The sequence below is a fragment of the Rattus norvegicus genome, chromosome 10 (assembly GCF_036323735.1).
Source record: "Rattus norvegicus strain BN/NHsdMcwi chromosome 10, GRCr8, whole genome shotgun sequence".
Classification (NCBI taxonomy): domain Eukaryota; kingdom Metazoa; phylum Chordata; class Mammalia; order Rodentia; family Muridae; genus Rattus; species Rattus norvegicus.
In genome coordinates this window covers 74,782,226-74,800,966 of record NC_086028.1, presented here as the reverse complement: position 1 = coordinate 74,800,966, position 18,741 = coordinate 74,782,226, and the positions used below count along the sequence as shown (strand labels likewise).

The following is an 18,741-nucleotide window of genomic DNA, read 5'->3' as shown; positions in this document are numbered from 1 at the left end:
ATTTTTTTTTTGTTTTGTTTTTTGTTTTTTGCTTTTTTTATCTCTAGTGGAATCCACTGGTACTGAATCCATGGGTAGAGACAGCAGCTAATGGTAACTGCCATTATTAAAAGTGGTAAACCTGGGCTAGGAAGATAGTTTAGTCTGTGAAGCATTTGTCTTGCAGGCACAAGGATCTGAAGTTGAGCCCCAGAATCTGAATGAAGAGCCAAGTGGTGTACATTTATAATCTCAGCAGTAGAAGAGGCAAAGGTAGGAGGAGGCCTGATGCTGACTAGCCACCCTAACGGGCTTGGCATATGAGAAAGCTTGTGTCAAAAAGTAAGCTGGACGGCTTCTGACTGATGACACCCTTTGGCCTTTATACACATCACACACACACACACACACACACACACACACACACACACACCACTGGAAAACCTGAATAGTGAGAATACTGGAGCTTTTCACTTAATGGAAACGGTATCACACCCCTACTGAGTCTCAGTCCTGCAAAGAAGAGAGTGGGTACATCAAGAGGTAAGCCCCTCACTGAGAGACTGCTCCGTCGGACTGTCCATTCCGGTTTTCTCAACATCAAAATGTTCAAACCTTTAGGCGACTGCTTTCCTCTCAATCTGAGTATGTGCTCAAGTTTTGTCATCCCCTGAGGGAAAGGCTCAGCACTTCATTTCAACCCTATCCTTTCCATCCCTGAGCATGGGGCGCGCTTGGGCTAATGAAGCCAGAGCTTCATCTCTAAAATAAGAAATGATTGATAACTCGCTGCCACGAGGTCTGAAGAGAAAAAGATGGAGAGGGTTCTGCATAGCAAATAAGCCACATCCCTGTAGGACATTCCTCTTGTCAGGAGTGCAAGGCAGTCACCACCCTCGGGCCCACCTTCCTTGGTTACGTCTTCCCTTGTTTTCTCTCTTGGATTCCCTGCAGGGGAGCTGTGGTCTAAATGTCCGTCTGCCTGGACTTGGGTGTGTGCTTGCCTACAGGCACCTTTGCTGGAATCCCTGGAAAGGGTGATCTAGTTTCTTCCCTGCAGAGAAGTCCTGGGGGTGGGAGAAACAACTACAGCAAGCCCCATGGTAACGAAGTGTTTCAGTGTCTCTTTGATCTCCTGCCACTATCGCCACTATCAGAGTGTTGTTTTGAAACTTATTTATGGATGAAAGCATCCCCCCCCCAAAAAAAAACCTGCTGTCAGAAGGGATTTCGGCTCACCTCAGATCCAAGCTGAGATTGCACAGCTACATAAATATTAAATGGACAATGATGCCAATATTTTTATTGCTCCTTGCCACTGAACTCTGTGTAGAGCGGAGACCACGGGTTGCATACACCTGGAGAGAGCTCACAGTTTTTGATAGGACCATATTTGATTTGGAAAGTTTTGACTACACACCCTTGCTAATAGTTCTTGGTTTTTAAGGAGGGGGTAGGAGCCGGGCTTCTGCATTCGCCATGCCAATGAGAGATTGTGATGCCAAACATTTGGGTTTACATAAAAATTCCACCCGCAGATGCTTGAAAAAAAAAGAAAGCAACAGCTGATGTGGGTGTAAGGGGAAGTGGGGCAGCTTGCCCCTCCTCCTACAAAGACGGAGCTCTCCCACCTTCTACATCAGAACCAGGAAAGCTGTGCTAGGCTATGCCTTCCAGTCTATACAGTCTGAGCTCTCTTCACTTTTCCTCCACAAGCTACAACTGTGGGCTTCCTAAAGCGCAGATCGGATCCAGCAGCCCAATTTTTCAATCACTTCCAATGACCTTCAAATAACATTGACCCGTCTTAACCTAATACAGATCTTGCTCCCAGAGCCACCTTCTCTGGGTGAAGTTACTCTTCCTTCTCATCTCGCGTCTGCTTCTACAACTGCCTGGTAGTCTCTTGGCCACTCTATGTTTCTATGCCTTGGCACACACTGCAGCCTTTGCCTGGGGCACCCTATGCTACTCTCCTTCAATAGACTTAGGCAGCCTCCAGGGTTCTGCCAGGAGCCAGCTCTGCCCCTCTGAATCTCTACCCAACTTTGCCCTGAGCTGTTGAGATCGACCCCACCCCAAGGCTGCCTCTTTCATAGCGATCTGTTTGGATCTTAATATCACATGCACTTGTCACACATACATACACACAATCCCCAGTGAATTGTAATTGTTTTGGAGGTGAGAGTCAAGATTTATTCAGATTTTTATCTCAACATTTTCCCATGTCAGTTTCCTAGTAGGGTCTCAGTTAAAGACCTACAAATTAATCAGTCCATTATTAGTGGATTTAAAGTTGGATTTGACTTTATCTCAAATGTGCCAACAATTAACTTGGCATTGTATACAAAATTCAATGGGTTCAAATATCTTTATTTTATTACACTTATTATGAGGAATCCTTTTAGGAATCCATGGGAGTCTCTGTCCACCATCCACAGATCAAGCACTTTCCTTCCAGATGTACTTATTACCAGTGACTTTCCAGTGCCACCTTGACTGCCTTAGAACAATAAATGACGAAGGACTTTTTAAGAACTGAAGAAGACTTTCCTCCATTGCCCCAACAATGGTGATCTCTCTTGAATATTTGCAAAATGGTAATTGTGTTCTTCCTTCTCAACTGTGACTCTGACATCACTTTATTAAATGCTCTCACTCTTTCCAAATACCTTTCTGGGGCACCTACTAGATGGTAGTCATGGTCTAAGAAAAAGGACATGTATAGACCAATCTACATATAAAACATGCTTGGCAATGCTCAACACTATATGGTTTAGATCCAAACTGCCAGTTCCAGTGAACTTTACAAATACTGAAAATTTAAAGGCATCACGGGTAAGTAGAAACACAGAAACCAAAGGCAACAAACACAAGAGAGAGAGAGAGTGCCAGGAAAGCAAGTGACCTGTTGCAAGGCCCCTCCTGAAGGACACAATGTACACTTTGATGCTTCACCATTCAGGGGATCTAGGGAAAACATACATGTATTGCTTTCAACATGAAGTTTTCTTTGATGTCCTAAAGCCATGAGACTCCCCAAGAAAAGAGCCTGTATGTAGACATGTCATTGTGTGCCTCAACATCCCCCAGGTTGAACACCCCCCCACACACACACAGAAGTGTAGGTTGAGCCTAAAAATAGAAAATAAGGTTCTTTGTCTCCCTAGGAACACATTCTCTTGCCTTGATGGGAAAATCTAAGGATCTGATTTTTTTCAGGATCAACAAGGTACCTTGTTGAGTAATTTACAGTAGAATGTGAAAACAAACACAGAAAGAAAAGGCACAAAATAGCACATCCCCCTCAGTGAGAGAGGGGAGACCTCCACTGACTACTCCCAAGGTGGTCTGTTTCCTCTTATTTACTTACTAAATTTGTTCTCTTTCAAATTCCTTTAGATCTTGAGTAACTGCTTCAGAACTCGTTTGCTCCCATGTCCGTCCTCCTATCGCACACTTAAGAGCTTTCATGTCTCCACCTAGGGAAGAGAGAAACAGGTGGGGGAGAGAGAGAGGGAGAGAGAGACAGACAGAAAGAGAGAGAGAGAGAGAGAGAGAGAGAGAGAGAGAGAGAGAGAGAGAGAGAGAGTCAGGCCTTTCTGGGAAATGGGGATGCTCAGGGAGGTTTGGTAGCAGCACAGCTGACTGAAGCAGACTCAGAGAGTGGACCAGGCATTTCTCCAAATCTGCAGTGACTGTCGCATGGCTGCTTCCTTTTTCATTCTGTTCGTTATTTTCCTTTCTTGCTTCCTTCTTTCTTTCCTTCTTTCTTTCTCTCATCAGTACTTCTCTTGCTTGGTTCCTAATCGCACATGCCCCTGTCATGAGAATACAGAATATATGTTCACAGGACTCACTGTCCCATTTTGCTTGAAACCCCCCACCCCCAACACCAACTATCTCTCCTCCTTAAGATCATAACATGGAAACCACGGTATAGAAGACAGCCCTCTGGGCCATAGGAAAGGTGAGAGAGGAGCCACCCAGGAGTCCCTTCCTTGGGCTGTTAGAGCAGAAGTCCAGTACTGGAAGCTGTTTGATGGAGCTTCCATTAGCACAACAGAACTCAAAATGGCTGTGAGTCCCTTCAGTTTCTCTCTGTGTGGACTCAGGAGGTTAGGGCTAAGCACTTTGCATTGGAACTCTGCTTTGAAAAGCACAGATTCATATTGATGATTTTAATGTTTTGAGCCCGAAGCAGCTCTTCTGTAAAACGAAAGCCGTATTTATCACAAAGGATTCTCCCAAGAATTGAATGAAGTATTTATTAAGTATTCCCCAATAAATATCAGCATATGTTCTCCCAGCACCCTCCACTGATCATGTTCTGTTACTTTTCCATAAATCATTATATATTTTTAATTCAAAATTTTCTTCTTGCCTTCCAAATTTTTTGTGGCATTATTTGTTTCTTTAAAAAAAAAATAACTGGGTCAATTTTCTTAAAACCATCAACCCAGCCTCTGCTGCTGGTTCATAGGCATCATCAGAAAATACCAGGCAACAGATACCCTTCATCCGGGCACTTGACATCCCAGTAGCCACAGTCCTCCAGGGCCTCTGCTAGGGCCTCATTAAAATGAGCAAGCAGTGAATACAGATGGAGACCAAAGGGCCAGCATGAGGAATATAGTTAATATAGAGCCATATGTCGAAAATTTGCTAAGAGAGTAAATTTTTGGTGCTATTTTTATAAAAATAAGAGTAAATATGTAAGATAGTGGATATGTTAACCACATTGACTCTAGTACTTTCCTTATGATGAGTATGACCCCATTACACTAAATGGTTACGTTATACATCTTAAATATACACAGTTTTAAAATTAATGAAGTCCAGTAGTCACTGACAAAAAAATCAAACATCAATTTCCTAAATCTATACATGCATTTGCTAGCTCCGAGAGACCAAGTGGGCAAAGTGATCAGAGTCCCTGTCATGGAATGAAAGGAAACTGCACAACTATCTCTCTATATGCTGCAAAAGAACAGTATTGGGTACTCCAAGAAATACAGACGTAACATTGTCTTTGGAGTCAGAAAAGACAAAAAAGATGTTTTTAGTGGTTACTGGGAAAAGAAAAGAAATATGAAGGTCAAGGGGCAAAGGAGGAAGAAGGACAAAGAAAGGGAAATGGAAGAGGTAAATAAGGAAGAAGAAGAAAGAGGAGGAAGAGGGAAGAGGAAGGAGGAGGAAAAAGGAAAAGGAAATGGAGGAAGAAGAGAAGAGGAGGAAGAGGAAGGGGGATGAGATTTTTCCAGCTACATGAAGTATATATGAATTTCTTCCAAAAGAGGAAGGAGCCTGGCGTGTTTGAGGCTCTAGACACTGGAAAGAGAAAAACACAATCAAGAACAAGGAAGCCAGAGGAAGGAAAAACAAATATTCCAGGCTTGGAGAGGGATTCGAGACTCTCCAGGCTCAGTAAGAAGTGGCAGTTGAAGCGGGTTCAGGAAGACAAGGCCTTACTTCAGAGTCCCACCACTTTGATTAAGTTGGTCAGCTTCCCTAGAACGACTTCTGTCTGTCTGGTGGAGATTCTAAGCGTGAGTAAGTGATGAAACTGTCTGTAAAGAGTAACAGATTCTCACGAAGTTTGGGTTTCCTTCCCTGGAGACAGGAGAACTGCAGTGAGTCATGCCTTTAAGTACCCAGCAAAAAGACCTTTGTTACGCAGCTTATTGGGAGTCAAAGTCAGAAAGAAACCCAGGTGACCTGAGCCCCGATTCCCTAACTTCCCCTAAGGGAAGTAGAGTGGATGTCAAAATCAGTGCGGCATGGGTCTTGCCTCAGTAGATTTGAATCTTTCAAGTAAACACAGTAAGAGAATGAAAAATAAACAATGAGGAAACAACAAACAAGTGAATAAACAAACAAACAAAAATCCCAACAACAACGAACAACAAACTGCCTGTCTCTGAAGAAAGGCTCACCACCTGGCAAGGAAGCTGACATATTCTGATGCTGGCCCTGTGGCTGGTGATCTTAATTTTTCAAGCATACAACAGGATTCAAAAAGCGGTGAACTGGCTATCTACCTTGGACCTTATGTGTTGTCTCAGTAATTTTTTTTGCCCTGGGGTCAACTAGGTCCCATTTCCAGAGTACAGGTGCCCCAAAGCAACAGTTCTCAACCTGTGGGTCACTACAATGTTAGGAGTCAAACCACCTTTTTACAGGGGTCACCTGTTAAATATCCAATATTCACATTATGATTCATAATGATGAGACCACAGTTATGAAGTAGCCACAAAACCGTTTTATGGTTGGGGTTCACCACAACATGAGGAGCTGTATTAAAAGGTTGGAGCTGTAGTAAAGGGTGGGCACAGCATTAGGACAGTTGAGAACCACTGCCCTAAAGCAACCTTACTGGTCAGTTTGCCCCCATCATGGATGAGAGCTTCCCCTAGGCTGCATAGATGACCCAGCACCGCCACCCACTCCTTCTGTCCTCCCCAGCCAATACACTTGCAGATTCTGTGAGACCTTGAAACTCTAGGCAATTAGGGCAGAATTGCATGTGCCTGGTAAGGAGGAGGGGCTGAACACTCAGGTGAAGAACTAGCCATCCTCCCTGTGCCCTCCTTTGATGAGGGAAAGTCTATGAACCATCAACAAATCCAGCTGGGATGGCGATGGTCTTGTACAGGTATTTACAGCTGAACTCCTGAAGAGCCTGGCTGTCTTGCTTGGGAAATAGTTCTGTCTGTCATATGGACACATGATCCAGTATCCCTCTGAAATGTAGAATGCCTTGCCAAGGAGTTATTCCTCAAAACAAAACAAAACAAAACAAAACAAAACAAAACAAAATCTCGGATTCAGGACGTTGATCCAAAAGACAGACTCTCACCCAAGGATGAGGCGCACTTCGCCTGAGGACCTCTAACTGCCGCTCAGTTATGAGCCTGAGATACTGATCATTACAGACTTTAAAAAGCAAATGCTTCTTTAGTGAGTCAAAATTATCACCACAACTTCTCCTTTCAAAAAAAAAGAAAAAGAAAAGAAAAGAAACCTCTAAACAAGTGACAATCTAGCTGGACATCTTACAACTCAGCGCTATGGCAGTGTTCCAGAAAGAAAGAAACTGTAGCTAAGCGTATGTGGATTAGTGAACTATAAATTTATTTTCAGTTCATAGAGTCCTAAAACTGCCTATTTGTGCAGCTCAGATAACTATGGAGTAAAATATAACAACAATATATGATGATAAAACAGTCTTATAACTAATAACAAAACACAATACGAATGACGAAGCCCAGCTAGTCCGCTTAGACATGAGCCTCTCATACCATTGGGAGGACCAGAATGGTTTTTTTTTGCTGTGCAAATGGCCAACATTCCAGTTTGTTTGTCAGCTCTGACTTGGTCATACAGTTGCTCAGTCAAGTTCGAAGCTGCATAGATGTCAAAGCTGCCTACCTTGTATGCCGTGTCCTGTTCCAGTTTCTGGGCCAGCCCTGAACATAGCAGCAAGAATGGATGCAGCAGGTATGGACTCTCTGCTGGCCACTGCTCAGGCCTCTTAGGCAGCAGGCACTTGGCAGTTGACCTTATTGACCGTCTAACCCTCACTATGCCTCTCCCACCAACATAGGAGGGATGAGTATTTCGGTTTTGACCACTGCTATCAGAACGTTACCAAGTTTATGAGCTGTACACCCCATCAGATACTATATCCGGCTGGCCAGTGAGCCTATGGAAACAACCTCATAGCATTTATCCACTGAGACATTGCTTAACTTGCTCCTTGAGGAGGTTGAGCGGGCTATGTCTTGATGTACACATACAGACATATACAAAAATGAATCTAGTATGAATTCTACTGTGCATACAGGACAGTGTGTGGCTTATAAATACTAAAAAAAAAATGCAATATTCTCTATTGTAAGGCCCTTGCAACCCAACAACCTTACCCAGATGTATTTTCTTCTTTGTTTGCACCCCTAATCTGAAGCCAACAGTCATGATTAGTACAGAGGCACGGTTTTGATGTTAGTATTGCCTGCTGGTGCTAAACTCACTCACTTAACTGTAGGAAGGCAACAATGAGGCAGTAACATCTTCTTAGGAGCCTGACTTGCTTACTTACCAATGATGTAAACAACTGCCTTGTTAAATCAAATCATAGCCTTAAAATATTAAGAGTACTTTCTCAGTTCTTTGTGTGGCGTGCTATGTGACTGCCACAAACACTTTCCACTAAAATTTTTTATATTTATTTACTTATGTGTGTGTGTGTGTGCCTGTGTGTGTGTTCACACATGTTCACACACGCATAAGTGCATGTCATGACAAGGTAGGGGGTGTCAGAGGGCATCCTACAGTAGTCAGCACCTCTCCGTCCACCAAGTGGATTCTGGGAGTCAAGCTCAGGTTACCAGGCTTTACCTGCTGAGCTATCTCACTGGCCCTGAAACTTTTCACTTTAATCTGCGTTATTAATATTGCCTTTATTGTTTTCTTAAATCTAGACCACAAATCAGTAAACGTTCTCTCCCAAGACCAGAGAGTATGCAAATTAACCTTTGCAAGCCACATATAGTCTCTGTCACAGGTCATTTATATGTATGTTTTGTTTTTTTATCATCCTTTAAAAAATGCAAAAAATAAGACTAAAGCCGTCCTTTGTTTGCAAGCCACACAACATCAGCTTTGGGTCAGGTCTGGAATGACAGTTTGCTGGTACTTGGTCTAGACAGCTCATGAAACAATAAAACAAGCTGTGATTTATATCATCTGCTGAGTCTCTGGTGTAAATATCCCCTCTGTGGACAGTGTCAAGATCACATGACTTCGCTGGGCAGACACTGAGAAGGTGCAGCAGGGCAAGCTGCCCAGTGTTCAGATGTGGATAGAGTCAGGCGTAGCCTCAGGAGCATAAGAGTGAATCAGGGAGCAAGGCATCTGAATATCTGGGACCTTTGGCTGTCATTTATTCAGCTTTTCATTGATATCATGTTTTTAGCTATAGTTATATTAACCAAATTTCTAGCGTTTTAGTGAGTTCTAAGCATTAACCACGACGAGGCCTGTCTATACAGCCTGTGGGGCTCCTAGGATTAGCCCTGCCTTCCTCCACCCCTCTATGGATACAACCTCAAAACGCCACACTGTCATATTGCATGGCTCCAAATGTGACATCAATGAGCCAATGTTAGACTCTATACTTTGTCATTTCCCTGAACCCTTCCCAACACTTCATTTAATACCTTAAAAAAATCCGGTAGATGAATCTACTTATGAGATTCTTTTTTTTCTTCTTCTTCTTCTTTTTTTCGGAGCTGGGGACCGAACCCAGGGCCTTGTGCTTGCTAGGCAAGCGCTCTACCACTGAGCTAAATCCCCAACCCCTACTTAGGAGATTCTTGGTCGAGAATCATTGGGCTTCCATTTACTCCACAGGGGCAAATTCCATCCCAGAGTGCAGAAAACATGGATGTACGATTCACTGAAAGGCTCTGGCTAAGGGTCAGGACGGCATCTGAGAGGGGAAGCTTCCGTGTATCTCACAGGAGATGTTTAGCTGGCAGCAGCTGGGCTTCTAATGAACTGCAGTATTCAAAACGCATCTCATGCTAAGTGTGGCGAGAGTGTGAACTACTGGCGGCAGTAAAAACAATAAAAAGTAACGTCCCCTGTATAGACATCCAAGAGAAAGAATAAATTCACGCAGAGAGACAACGTGCTGTAACTCTTAGGGAATTCAAAAGCAAATGATAAAGACTATGTGGCAGAACTTTTGGGGTGCCCAACAGTGCTTGCACACTACTTATAAACAAACAAAAAAAATGGACATTTACGTGTCTATGCTCCCTGACTGCATCTGTATGTAGTGCTGATACGGGACAAGCAAAAACTAAGAGTGCAGGGAAGTTAGGTAAAAAAAATCTAACAATAAGTAAATAAATACAGCCTTCCGATCCAAACGTTGCTTTTCATCTTCTAGAAGGAATAGGTGCAAGAAAGTTCGTGATATTGGGGTGCACGGGGAGACTTTTGCCCTTCATTTAAATCATTGTTTTTCTAGGGAAATTTAATTTGGGGGAAAAATGTTTTTCTAATTAACTGGATGACCGTGTGCTGTGCAAACAATAAAGATTCTTGTTTGAAAGTAATGCATGCCCCTGCTTCTAGGACTACCAAGGGAAATGAGAGAGAGAGAGAAAGAGAGAGAGAGAGAGAGAGAGAGAGAGAGAGAGAGAGAGAGAGGAAAACCTAGCAGCTCCGACCTCACATTTTATCAGAGCTAAAAAGACTTCCCAGCTCCACAGTTTTCACGTCAGTTCCCAATCTAAAAGCCACAAGAGTTGAGCGGGTTCGAGCTGGACCAAGAACCTTTTTCTCATCACTAGGAATGACTGCAATCTGCGTCTCTCAGTGGGCGTGTCCTTCCCTCCCTCTCTGTTCCTCTGGTGCTGGGCTTGGCCTGCAAGGTTAGAAACTGCACATTTCGATGGCTCCGAGGAAGATTTCATAATGCTGGTGCTGGGCTGGGCAGTCTAGCCAAATTCCATTCATTAGCCCAGGCGCCAGCCAGAGTATGACCAGCAAGAATGCTGTTTTAGTTCCATAGAAGAGCTGATAGGAAATCGGAAATGCCCCCGCCCTCCAGTTTTTTTTCCCCTGTCTGTCTCTTTCGGTTTTAGTTCCTAAGAGGCAATAGATAGACAAATGCAGGGTTCAAGATTCTGGACTGTGGAAGATAGGAATCAGTCATTAACCATACCCCGAACGGAACAGCTCAACCAACCGCCATTCTCTTTCGTGTTTCGATCTATTCTGACACTGCTTGTTTTAAGAGTATCTGTATATAGACATCAGATTTGTGTGTACATTAGACTTCAAGCACCCCCAAATCAAAAACCAAACATCCAACCCAACTGACCTTTCCAGAGCTGCTGCCACTGCTGTGAGGACTAAGTCGGGGCTTTGGAGGATAGTATTAATTGAGTGATTCCTGCCACAAATGAACCATTTATAAAGGAGTCTCCTAGGACCCTGAAGGGAACTAAAATTCTCACAGGCCAGTTGCTCTGACCTCTTACATGCAAAATGAAGAAGCAGGAGCTTCTTGGAGAAGTCTGACTGTTGCTGGAGGGCTTGGGGCAGTGGGTGGGGTGGGGGAACAGATTGGTCGGGATGCTTCCCCTGGTAAGTTAGGGAACACTATAGAACCAGATCCTCTGAAGTAAAGGACAGAAGCTTTTGAGGAAGAGAATACACTAAGAGACAAAGCAGTGTAAACAATGGTGGGAAGGGGCAAAGGGCTGATGATGGGGGTAGAAAATACAGCATTCCTAGCATATTCCTCCTGACTCTGGACGGATGGGCTGTGGGCCCCTACGACTTGAGGATCTGCAGGATAGCAGGTTTGGTTGGTGATTGGTGGTGCTGGGTTTTGGGTTTTTGCTTGGTTGGTTGGTTTGGGGTCTTTTGGGGGGGGAGTTGGTTTTTTGTTCTGTCAGCTCAAGAGAAATCAGTTCAGCATTAATACAATGCTACTTGTTGATATGTCTGCTTCTGTGTCGTCTTCATGTTTCAAAACAAACCAGCCTGAGACCCAGGAAAGTGTGCAGATCCCAGCACTCTGCAGCTTGCGATCTGCCTGCTAGAGATGACGGCCTCTGCTTGTTTACCCAAGTACTTCAGAGTCACGAATCTTGACACTGAATCAGAGACACTTTCTATCACATCAAAGGCTTCCTACGTGACAGGCCCAGGCTGTCCAGAGCTCTTTATCTTCCTAAACTTCTCAACTGTATTTTCTACAGCTGCCATCAAGTCACCGTGGTGTGAAGCTAGAACATTGCAGCCCTGTCTTAGTCCTTTTTCTGGTGCTAGAACAAAATATCCGAGGCTGGGTAATTTATCACAGAAAGAGGTTTTTATTATCAGGGTTCTGAAAGCCAAGAAGCCCAGATGCATTATACCAACAAAGACATCATGCTTCAACTCATAGCTGAAGGCAGAAATAAACAGAGGAAACAAAAACAGGAAGGACCACCTTGTCTTTAGACCATGACTCTTGTGGTAACTAATCAGGTCCCATAAGAGTTGAGCACTTCTTTGAGAGTAACATTGCTTCCTCTTAACCAAAGCATCTCTCAAGGGCACTTACTTCCCCTCCATCACTGGTACACTAGAGACCAAATTCATTATGGCCGGGACAAATCATACTCAAACCACAACAACTCAATGCTCTTGAATCCTAGGTAAAAAAATTAAATATTTGTTAAAGTCGCAAAGCTTGCCATTTGAACAGCCATAGTTATCTGAGCTACACACAAGACTTTAGGGGGCTCTGACACCTTCTTTTTGGTTTGTTTGCAGTTGTTATGAGCCACCGCACGGCTTCTGTTTCTCAAACTATACTGAGATGGTCTCTATGGTCTCTATCTTCAAATTATGTCTTATCTGGTTTTAACGTTCGTCTATGTAGCTCTAGTCCTCCGGGGATTTAGAGAATGTGGTTTCCTCAGAGCTATTCTAGGGAGTCTTAAACTACATACAGAGAACTCTCCAGAGGGAGCATCCTTGGTTTTCTGCCTGAATCCCCTCTTGCTTTCAAGGTGACTTCTGCCCACTACTCTGTCCTTCTGTCCTGTTCAATAGCTGCTTCCATTTTCATGTAGATTCAGGCCAGAAAGAGTTTCCCTCCCTACCCGCCACCACCGTGACCATCCTTCCCCCAACCATGACCATTCCGTCCTCCCATGGAGGAGAAACACTGTCGGCAGCACAGAGCACACGGACTATCCCAACAAGGGAAACAATTTCCCTCTGATATGGATGGTTTTTCTCCAACTTCATTTTTGAAACTCAGATGAGTCACAGGATCTAATCAGACTACCGTGTGAGACCGGTGGTGAGCCCCAGAGCAGGACCTACTTCTGCATAAAACTGCTCTTGGTTTTGTTTTGTCTGACAAGAAGCCAGGTCCTCACATTCTACTGAGAGCTGCTTTTGTAAGTCACATCTTCAAGAGAGTATAAACACTTTTTATTCAGACAAAGATAGTGGTTCCTTTGGAAATATTGGGCATTGTATCTTGGAGCAAAGTCTTACTGACGGCTTGCCAAACACTCCATTAAAATCCCTACTGACCCTTCCTCTGATTTGAGGCTGTCATCTGAATTGTTGGACCGGAGTCCCAGCCCTTTCCTAGAAAACATCAACATGGGGCTCTGAGCTGGGGTCTCCCTCCTGTGGATCAGGATTTAGACAAGAATATCTCCTATTACTTGAAATCTTGGGTGACAGGGGTTGATCCTGGAGTTCCTACACACTGTTGACTGAGTGCTGTTGACTGAGTAGATGGCTCTCTGGCTGACTATGCCTGCTGTTGGCATAGGTCTGTCCCAGTGTGTGTGTCCCTTTGAGAGGGTTCCCATTTTGCAATCAGACTCAGGAGGCCCTTGTTCAACCATTGCATAACGTATGTGTGATCCGGGTCTTCAGAGTGTTGTTTCTCGTGCTCTGCATTAATGAATAGAAAGGAGCCTAGGAAATGGAGAATGGCTGTCCTAGCCAGTGATTTATCCAAGTCAGAAGAGCATCAGGCCTCTGTCTTCTCTGAACAGTTTCTGTGGGCTGCTTGATTGTGGTGCTTGGTACTTGGCTCCCAGAGACTCTGAAGCAATCCCAAGGAACAAAGAACAAAGAGAAGAGACAGGATGGGTGGAGAGAGCTCATCGCTGACACAGGAACTGGAGCAGTGGTTCTCAACCTGTGGGTCATGACCCCTCTGGGGGATAGAACACCCTTCCACAGGGTCAGCCCAAGACCAGCAGAAAACACAGATGTTTACATTATGATTCATAACAGTAGCAAGGTTACAGTTATGAAGTAGTAATGAACATAATTTCCTGGTTGGGGACCCATAAAATACAGCCCACAGCACAAGGGGCTGTATTAAGGGCTGCAGCGTTAGGAAGGTTGAGACCCCCTGGATTGGAGAAAGACAACTGAGTGGGGAAGTGGATGGACTGACTTGCTACTGCAGAGCGGGTGGATGTGGTCCGCCATTTCCTGTGTGGAAGCACATGGCGTCCTTTGTTTCTCAGACCTGTTTGAGTTCTTGGTTCCTAGAAACTAATCTCTTAGCCAGCTCTTTTCTGAGAGCAAGATCCAGGAATCCTCTCTCAGACGCTTTTCTAGGGAGACTGGCTTGGGGTCTTGTAAGGAACACCTGGGACAGGGCGGTCAGGGAGATTGGTTTCTAGAGTGTTCCCCAGTGTGTTGGTCTGTTCAAGTGTATTTGTGTACTTCCTTTTAAAGACTTTTTTCCCTTTCATGTGTACGTGTCAGTACCTGTATGTGTGTATGTTGTATATTATGTATGTACACATGTATGTAAGCATCAGATGTCCTGGAAGTAGACTTGCAGACAATAATTAGCTGTCGTGCAAGTGTTGGGAACCAAATTCATGACCTCTGTACATGCAGCCATTGCTCTGAACTGCTGATCTGTCGCTCTGTGAGTTCAAGGCCAGCCTGGACTACATAGTAAGTTCCAGGCCAGCCCTCATGGCATAGTGAGACTTTCTCTTTGAATGTCCACTGTCATTGGTTTGCTGTTCCTGCTGGTCTTTATTTTCAGTTCGGTGTGACATTCAACTCTGATTCCAGAGTTCGCTCAATTTCTCTTTAAGAGACTCTGCCTCTTCAAGAGATAATAGCAGATAATAAAACATTTTGAAAAAATTAATAAAATGTAATATATAATATATTATATATAATTATATATATATGAAGACCATAGATATATATGGTTATATATAAAAGCCCATATATATATATGGTTATATATAAAAGACAACAATGAGGAAGCTTCTGCATATTGATGTTTGTAGTTACTGAGGTCTGTTCCTGGATTGCTATAATGGAAGGGGAAATGGGGAGCTGACAGGAGACATTATGGAAGTGGAAATTATGTTTGGTTATAAGGAAGTAGGGGGAAGACAAGGCAAGGATGCGGTGAAACTTTGGTTTGGTGGTTGGATAGATGTAAATTCAATTCAGTAACACTGAGTAAACACTCCTGGCATAGAGACCTGCTTAGGGGAAATTCAGACAAACCAGAGGCATGCGTGCACAGTTTTACAGGAGGAAGCTTAAGCACAAAGGAGAGCCCATATCTAGAGTCACACTTTTAAGACCCACGAGACACAAAAGAGAAGGCCAGCATCATGGGAGAGCACACAAGAAAAGACAACATCCCCCTACCCATCCTCCCGCCCATCTGCCCCAGCATCAACTGGAAAAGGGGAACCTTCAAGAAGAACTCAGAAACAGTCAAAGAGGTGGGAGAGACCTAGGAGAGCTATAACCCAGAAAAAGAAAACTGCAAAAAACTGAGGGAAGTTGAGGGGAGGGGGAATGCTCCTCATTGAGACTGCTCCAGTTATGGGAGCCCTGAGAAAGTTAGGGAGTGTGATGTCTAGGGAGTGAAGAAAGCAAGCTGGACTTAAGGGGGACAAACATGTAGGACAGGAAATGGAGACAGCATCTCCAAAAGGAGACACGGATGACCCCCAGAGCAGCAAACTGAGAGCCTAGACGTTAAGCTGTCGTGGAGAGTATGTCATTAGTCTTCATGTCTCGTTTGTGTCAAGAGGTCTTTCCGTGTGACTTCGGTTCCTCGGCTCCTGCTTCGGTGCTGCTTGCTTTTAGTCCCTCCTGGATGCAGAGTCATGTAAGACCCTAGCTAGCACCTGTGATGTTCATCTTCCTGGCTGTGGCCCATTGAACCAGCAGAAGATGCTATGAAAGGATCCACTCGCACAGTATGGTGGGATGTTGGAATTTGGTTTATTTCAGTATGGATGAATACCTTCTTTGGGGATGTCAGAGGAGAAGAGCACTGGACAGGTTAGCCACAGCTCCAGGAGACGCTCCTGAGAAAGGTTGAGAGGAGGCTGAGAGAGGGAAGCAGAAGAGGTTAGCGTAAAAGACACTGGAGGAAGAGGGTGTTTTCAGGAGGAGGCACTGGATGCGGAAATGAACAGAGAAGTGTCTTCATCTGAGATGAGAATTGTAACTCCAGAAAAAGAATTTTCAGTAAAAAAGGAGGCCAAGTCAGACTAAGAAAGTAATCAGTATCCTAAGGATCTGTTCGCAATGTGCATTCAGCAACTCATATGTTGGATTGTTCTGGTCAACGATCTACTATCTATGATGTGCCTGAGTGTGTGCTTGTGTGAACAGATACACAGTGTCTTTATATTGCAATGGTCTCACGGACGAAACTTAGCACCATTCACCCCGTTGGCACTTCAACAAAAGATGAGCCAAGTGGCTATGGCTCAGTGTATTGTGCTGACTTAGGTTTGTGTAAGTACAGTCTGCAATGCTCTCACAAGGGAATTACCTAACAGTGAGTTCTCAGAACACATCCCTGTCGTTAGCAAATGCATATTTAATATGCATAACGGCTCACATTGCAGACATCACAAAAGGCATGAATGCACAATATCATGTAAGTTGTATCAAGATTTAAAAACTCATAAGGCATAGAAAAGAGGATTGAGTTCTTTTTCTCTGGAAGGGGAGGCTCATTTTTTTTTTCTTGTTTAAGGTGACCTTGGAAAGAGCAACATCCAAGGAGCACTATGAGCTATGCGAGGATGGAGGCGGGGGTTGTTAGAGGCATTTCTCATAGCACTGCTTGTCACGTAACTGAATCTTGTCTTATTCTCCCCCCTTGCCCCCTCCCCCTGCCCCATCCTCCCTCTCCCCCCCTCCCTCAGTGGAATGGAGCACGTCTAAAGACTTTTCCCCTTTGGCTGGAGAGATCATCATGGACAACCTGCAGACCCTGAGGTGTACAATCACAGGACTCATCACGGTAGGTGTCCCCCTGATGGAGTTGACATCCTCTGCCTTTAGCCCGGGATGCCGGTAGCAGAAATCTACTCTCCCAAGCAACAGCCAACACCCGGGCCTCTGGCAACAACTGCCACTCGTTAAGCATGATATGTCTGGTATCCATAATCTGAGTCTGACAAAGGGGTGAGCAGACAGCATGAACCACTTTGTAAGCTGCCGTGTTCTGAGGAGATCAGAAAGAGCCTGGCCTCTTGCAAGCCTTGAAAGCGGCTGCTCCCTGGATCACAGTCTAATCTGCAGGGGGATCAAAGGCTCTGGGAGATCCAATTTTGACTCCCTGTCTGATGGTAAAAATAACAGCCTCATCTGGCCCTCACCCCCACCTCCTCATTGAGATCAGTCATCAATTGGAGTCACACAATTTCCTGAGAGAAATCCTTTTCCCCTGATTAAAAAGGAGAGGGAAAAAGAAGACTGCTTGAATCTACAGAAAAGAAACGTATACATGGCAGAGGTACAGTCTCTACAGAACATAAACCAACTATGGATGAAAAGCTAGAACCAGCCATGCTTATTTGTTTAACCAATCTAAACCCAAATACTGGTTATTTATGAAATACAAATGAATATCCAAAATGCAAAAAAATAAAATAAAAATAAAATAAAAATACCCAACTAATAATTAAAGAATTATTAGTAATCAAAAATCAACTCCTTAATGCCATAAAAAGATACTAGAGAAAATAGACCATTCTTTTAATAGTGGCTTTAAAGTTGAAGTCACATCAGAAAGTTGTTTTTTTTTTCAGATTAAGAAAACTCTGAATTTTTTCAAACAATTACAATTCAGAAGATATATATATATAATATGTATTTATATGTATGTGTGTAACATACTATGTATATACATTATATATGTATGTATAATTTTAATCAAGATCCTTTCAATGTAACCTTAAACTTTTAAAAGCCGATTCCTAATAATTAATATCTTAAGACTTTCACATGGGAGCAGCAGAAATTTCTGTTGTTTTCTTAGAGGTTAGCCAATTAGAATAGTTATCTGTATTATATAGTCCTGAAACCCAGCATTAAAAAGCCGCCGTCCAGCTTATTCTAAGAGAATTCTTGGTGGTTTGGTCACCACTAAGAATCGTGACTTTTAGTCCTAATCGCATGTCTACAGCAGAGAGCAGAACTGTGGATTACCAGAGCAAACAAAGCCACCCAAGTGGGTGGCCCCAGAGATTCTGTCAACCGAAGACTGGCTCCAACACTGTAGCTCGCATGGTGGAAGGAGGCCAGGCAGAACCCCAGAGGATTTCCATTGCCTAAAAGAAAAAGTGATATCATGACAAAAACGGAAAACTCTCCACGGAGAGATTCTCGGACATCTAAACTAGCTTCTCTGGGGACGAGGGTTTTCCACTTCACCATCCAATGAGAGCAACACAGACATTATCCTGAGCATATAAATGCCTGGAAGTGAATTTATAGTTCGAGGCCATCCCTATAACCCTGGCGTACATAAAATCCAATTTTCAATGTTAGAGAGAAAGGTGTCACCTTCATGATACGGTAAGGCAAGATCATTGAAATCCTAGAAAACTCTCCATGAAGACTTTTTAAAATACAAACATTTTACATTTACAGCAATCAATCATTCACCCAATCCTGGCTTCTCTAATGTCCCTTTGGTGTCACAGAGAAAATAAAATAAAAAGTAAGAAAAAAAAAAAAACAGGAGAAAATAAAACCTCAAAGCAAACATTAAAGCTATATAAAACATTTTAAAGAATTATTAGTAATCAAAAATCAACTCCTTAATGCCATAAAAAGATACTGGAGAAAATAGACCATTCTTTTAATAGTGGCTTTAAAGTTGAAGTCACATCAGAAAGTTGTTGTTTTTTTTTCCCCATG

General features: G+C 43.5%; 1 protein-coding gene across 6 annotated transcripts in view; it reads left to right on the top strand.

The window, feature by feature from the left end:
* Nucleotides 1-18,741, top strand: part of Ankfn1 (ankyrin-repeat and fibronectin type III domain containing 1) — a 388,671-nt gene that overhangs the window by 298,988 nt on the left and 70,942 nt on the right. For all 6 annotated transcript variants that reach the window (XM_039087383.2, XM_039087381.2, XM_039087379.2 and 3 more), the window contains exon 8: nucleotides 16,740-16,837. In XM_039087383.2, coding sequence (XP_038943311.1) covers nucleotides 16,740-16,837 — 98 coding nt within the window. The remainder of the gene's footprint in view (nucleotides 1-16,739; nucleotides 16,838-18,741) is intronic.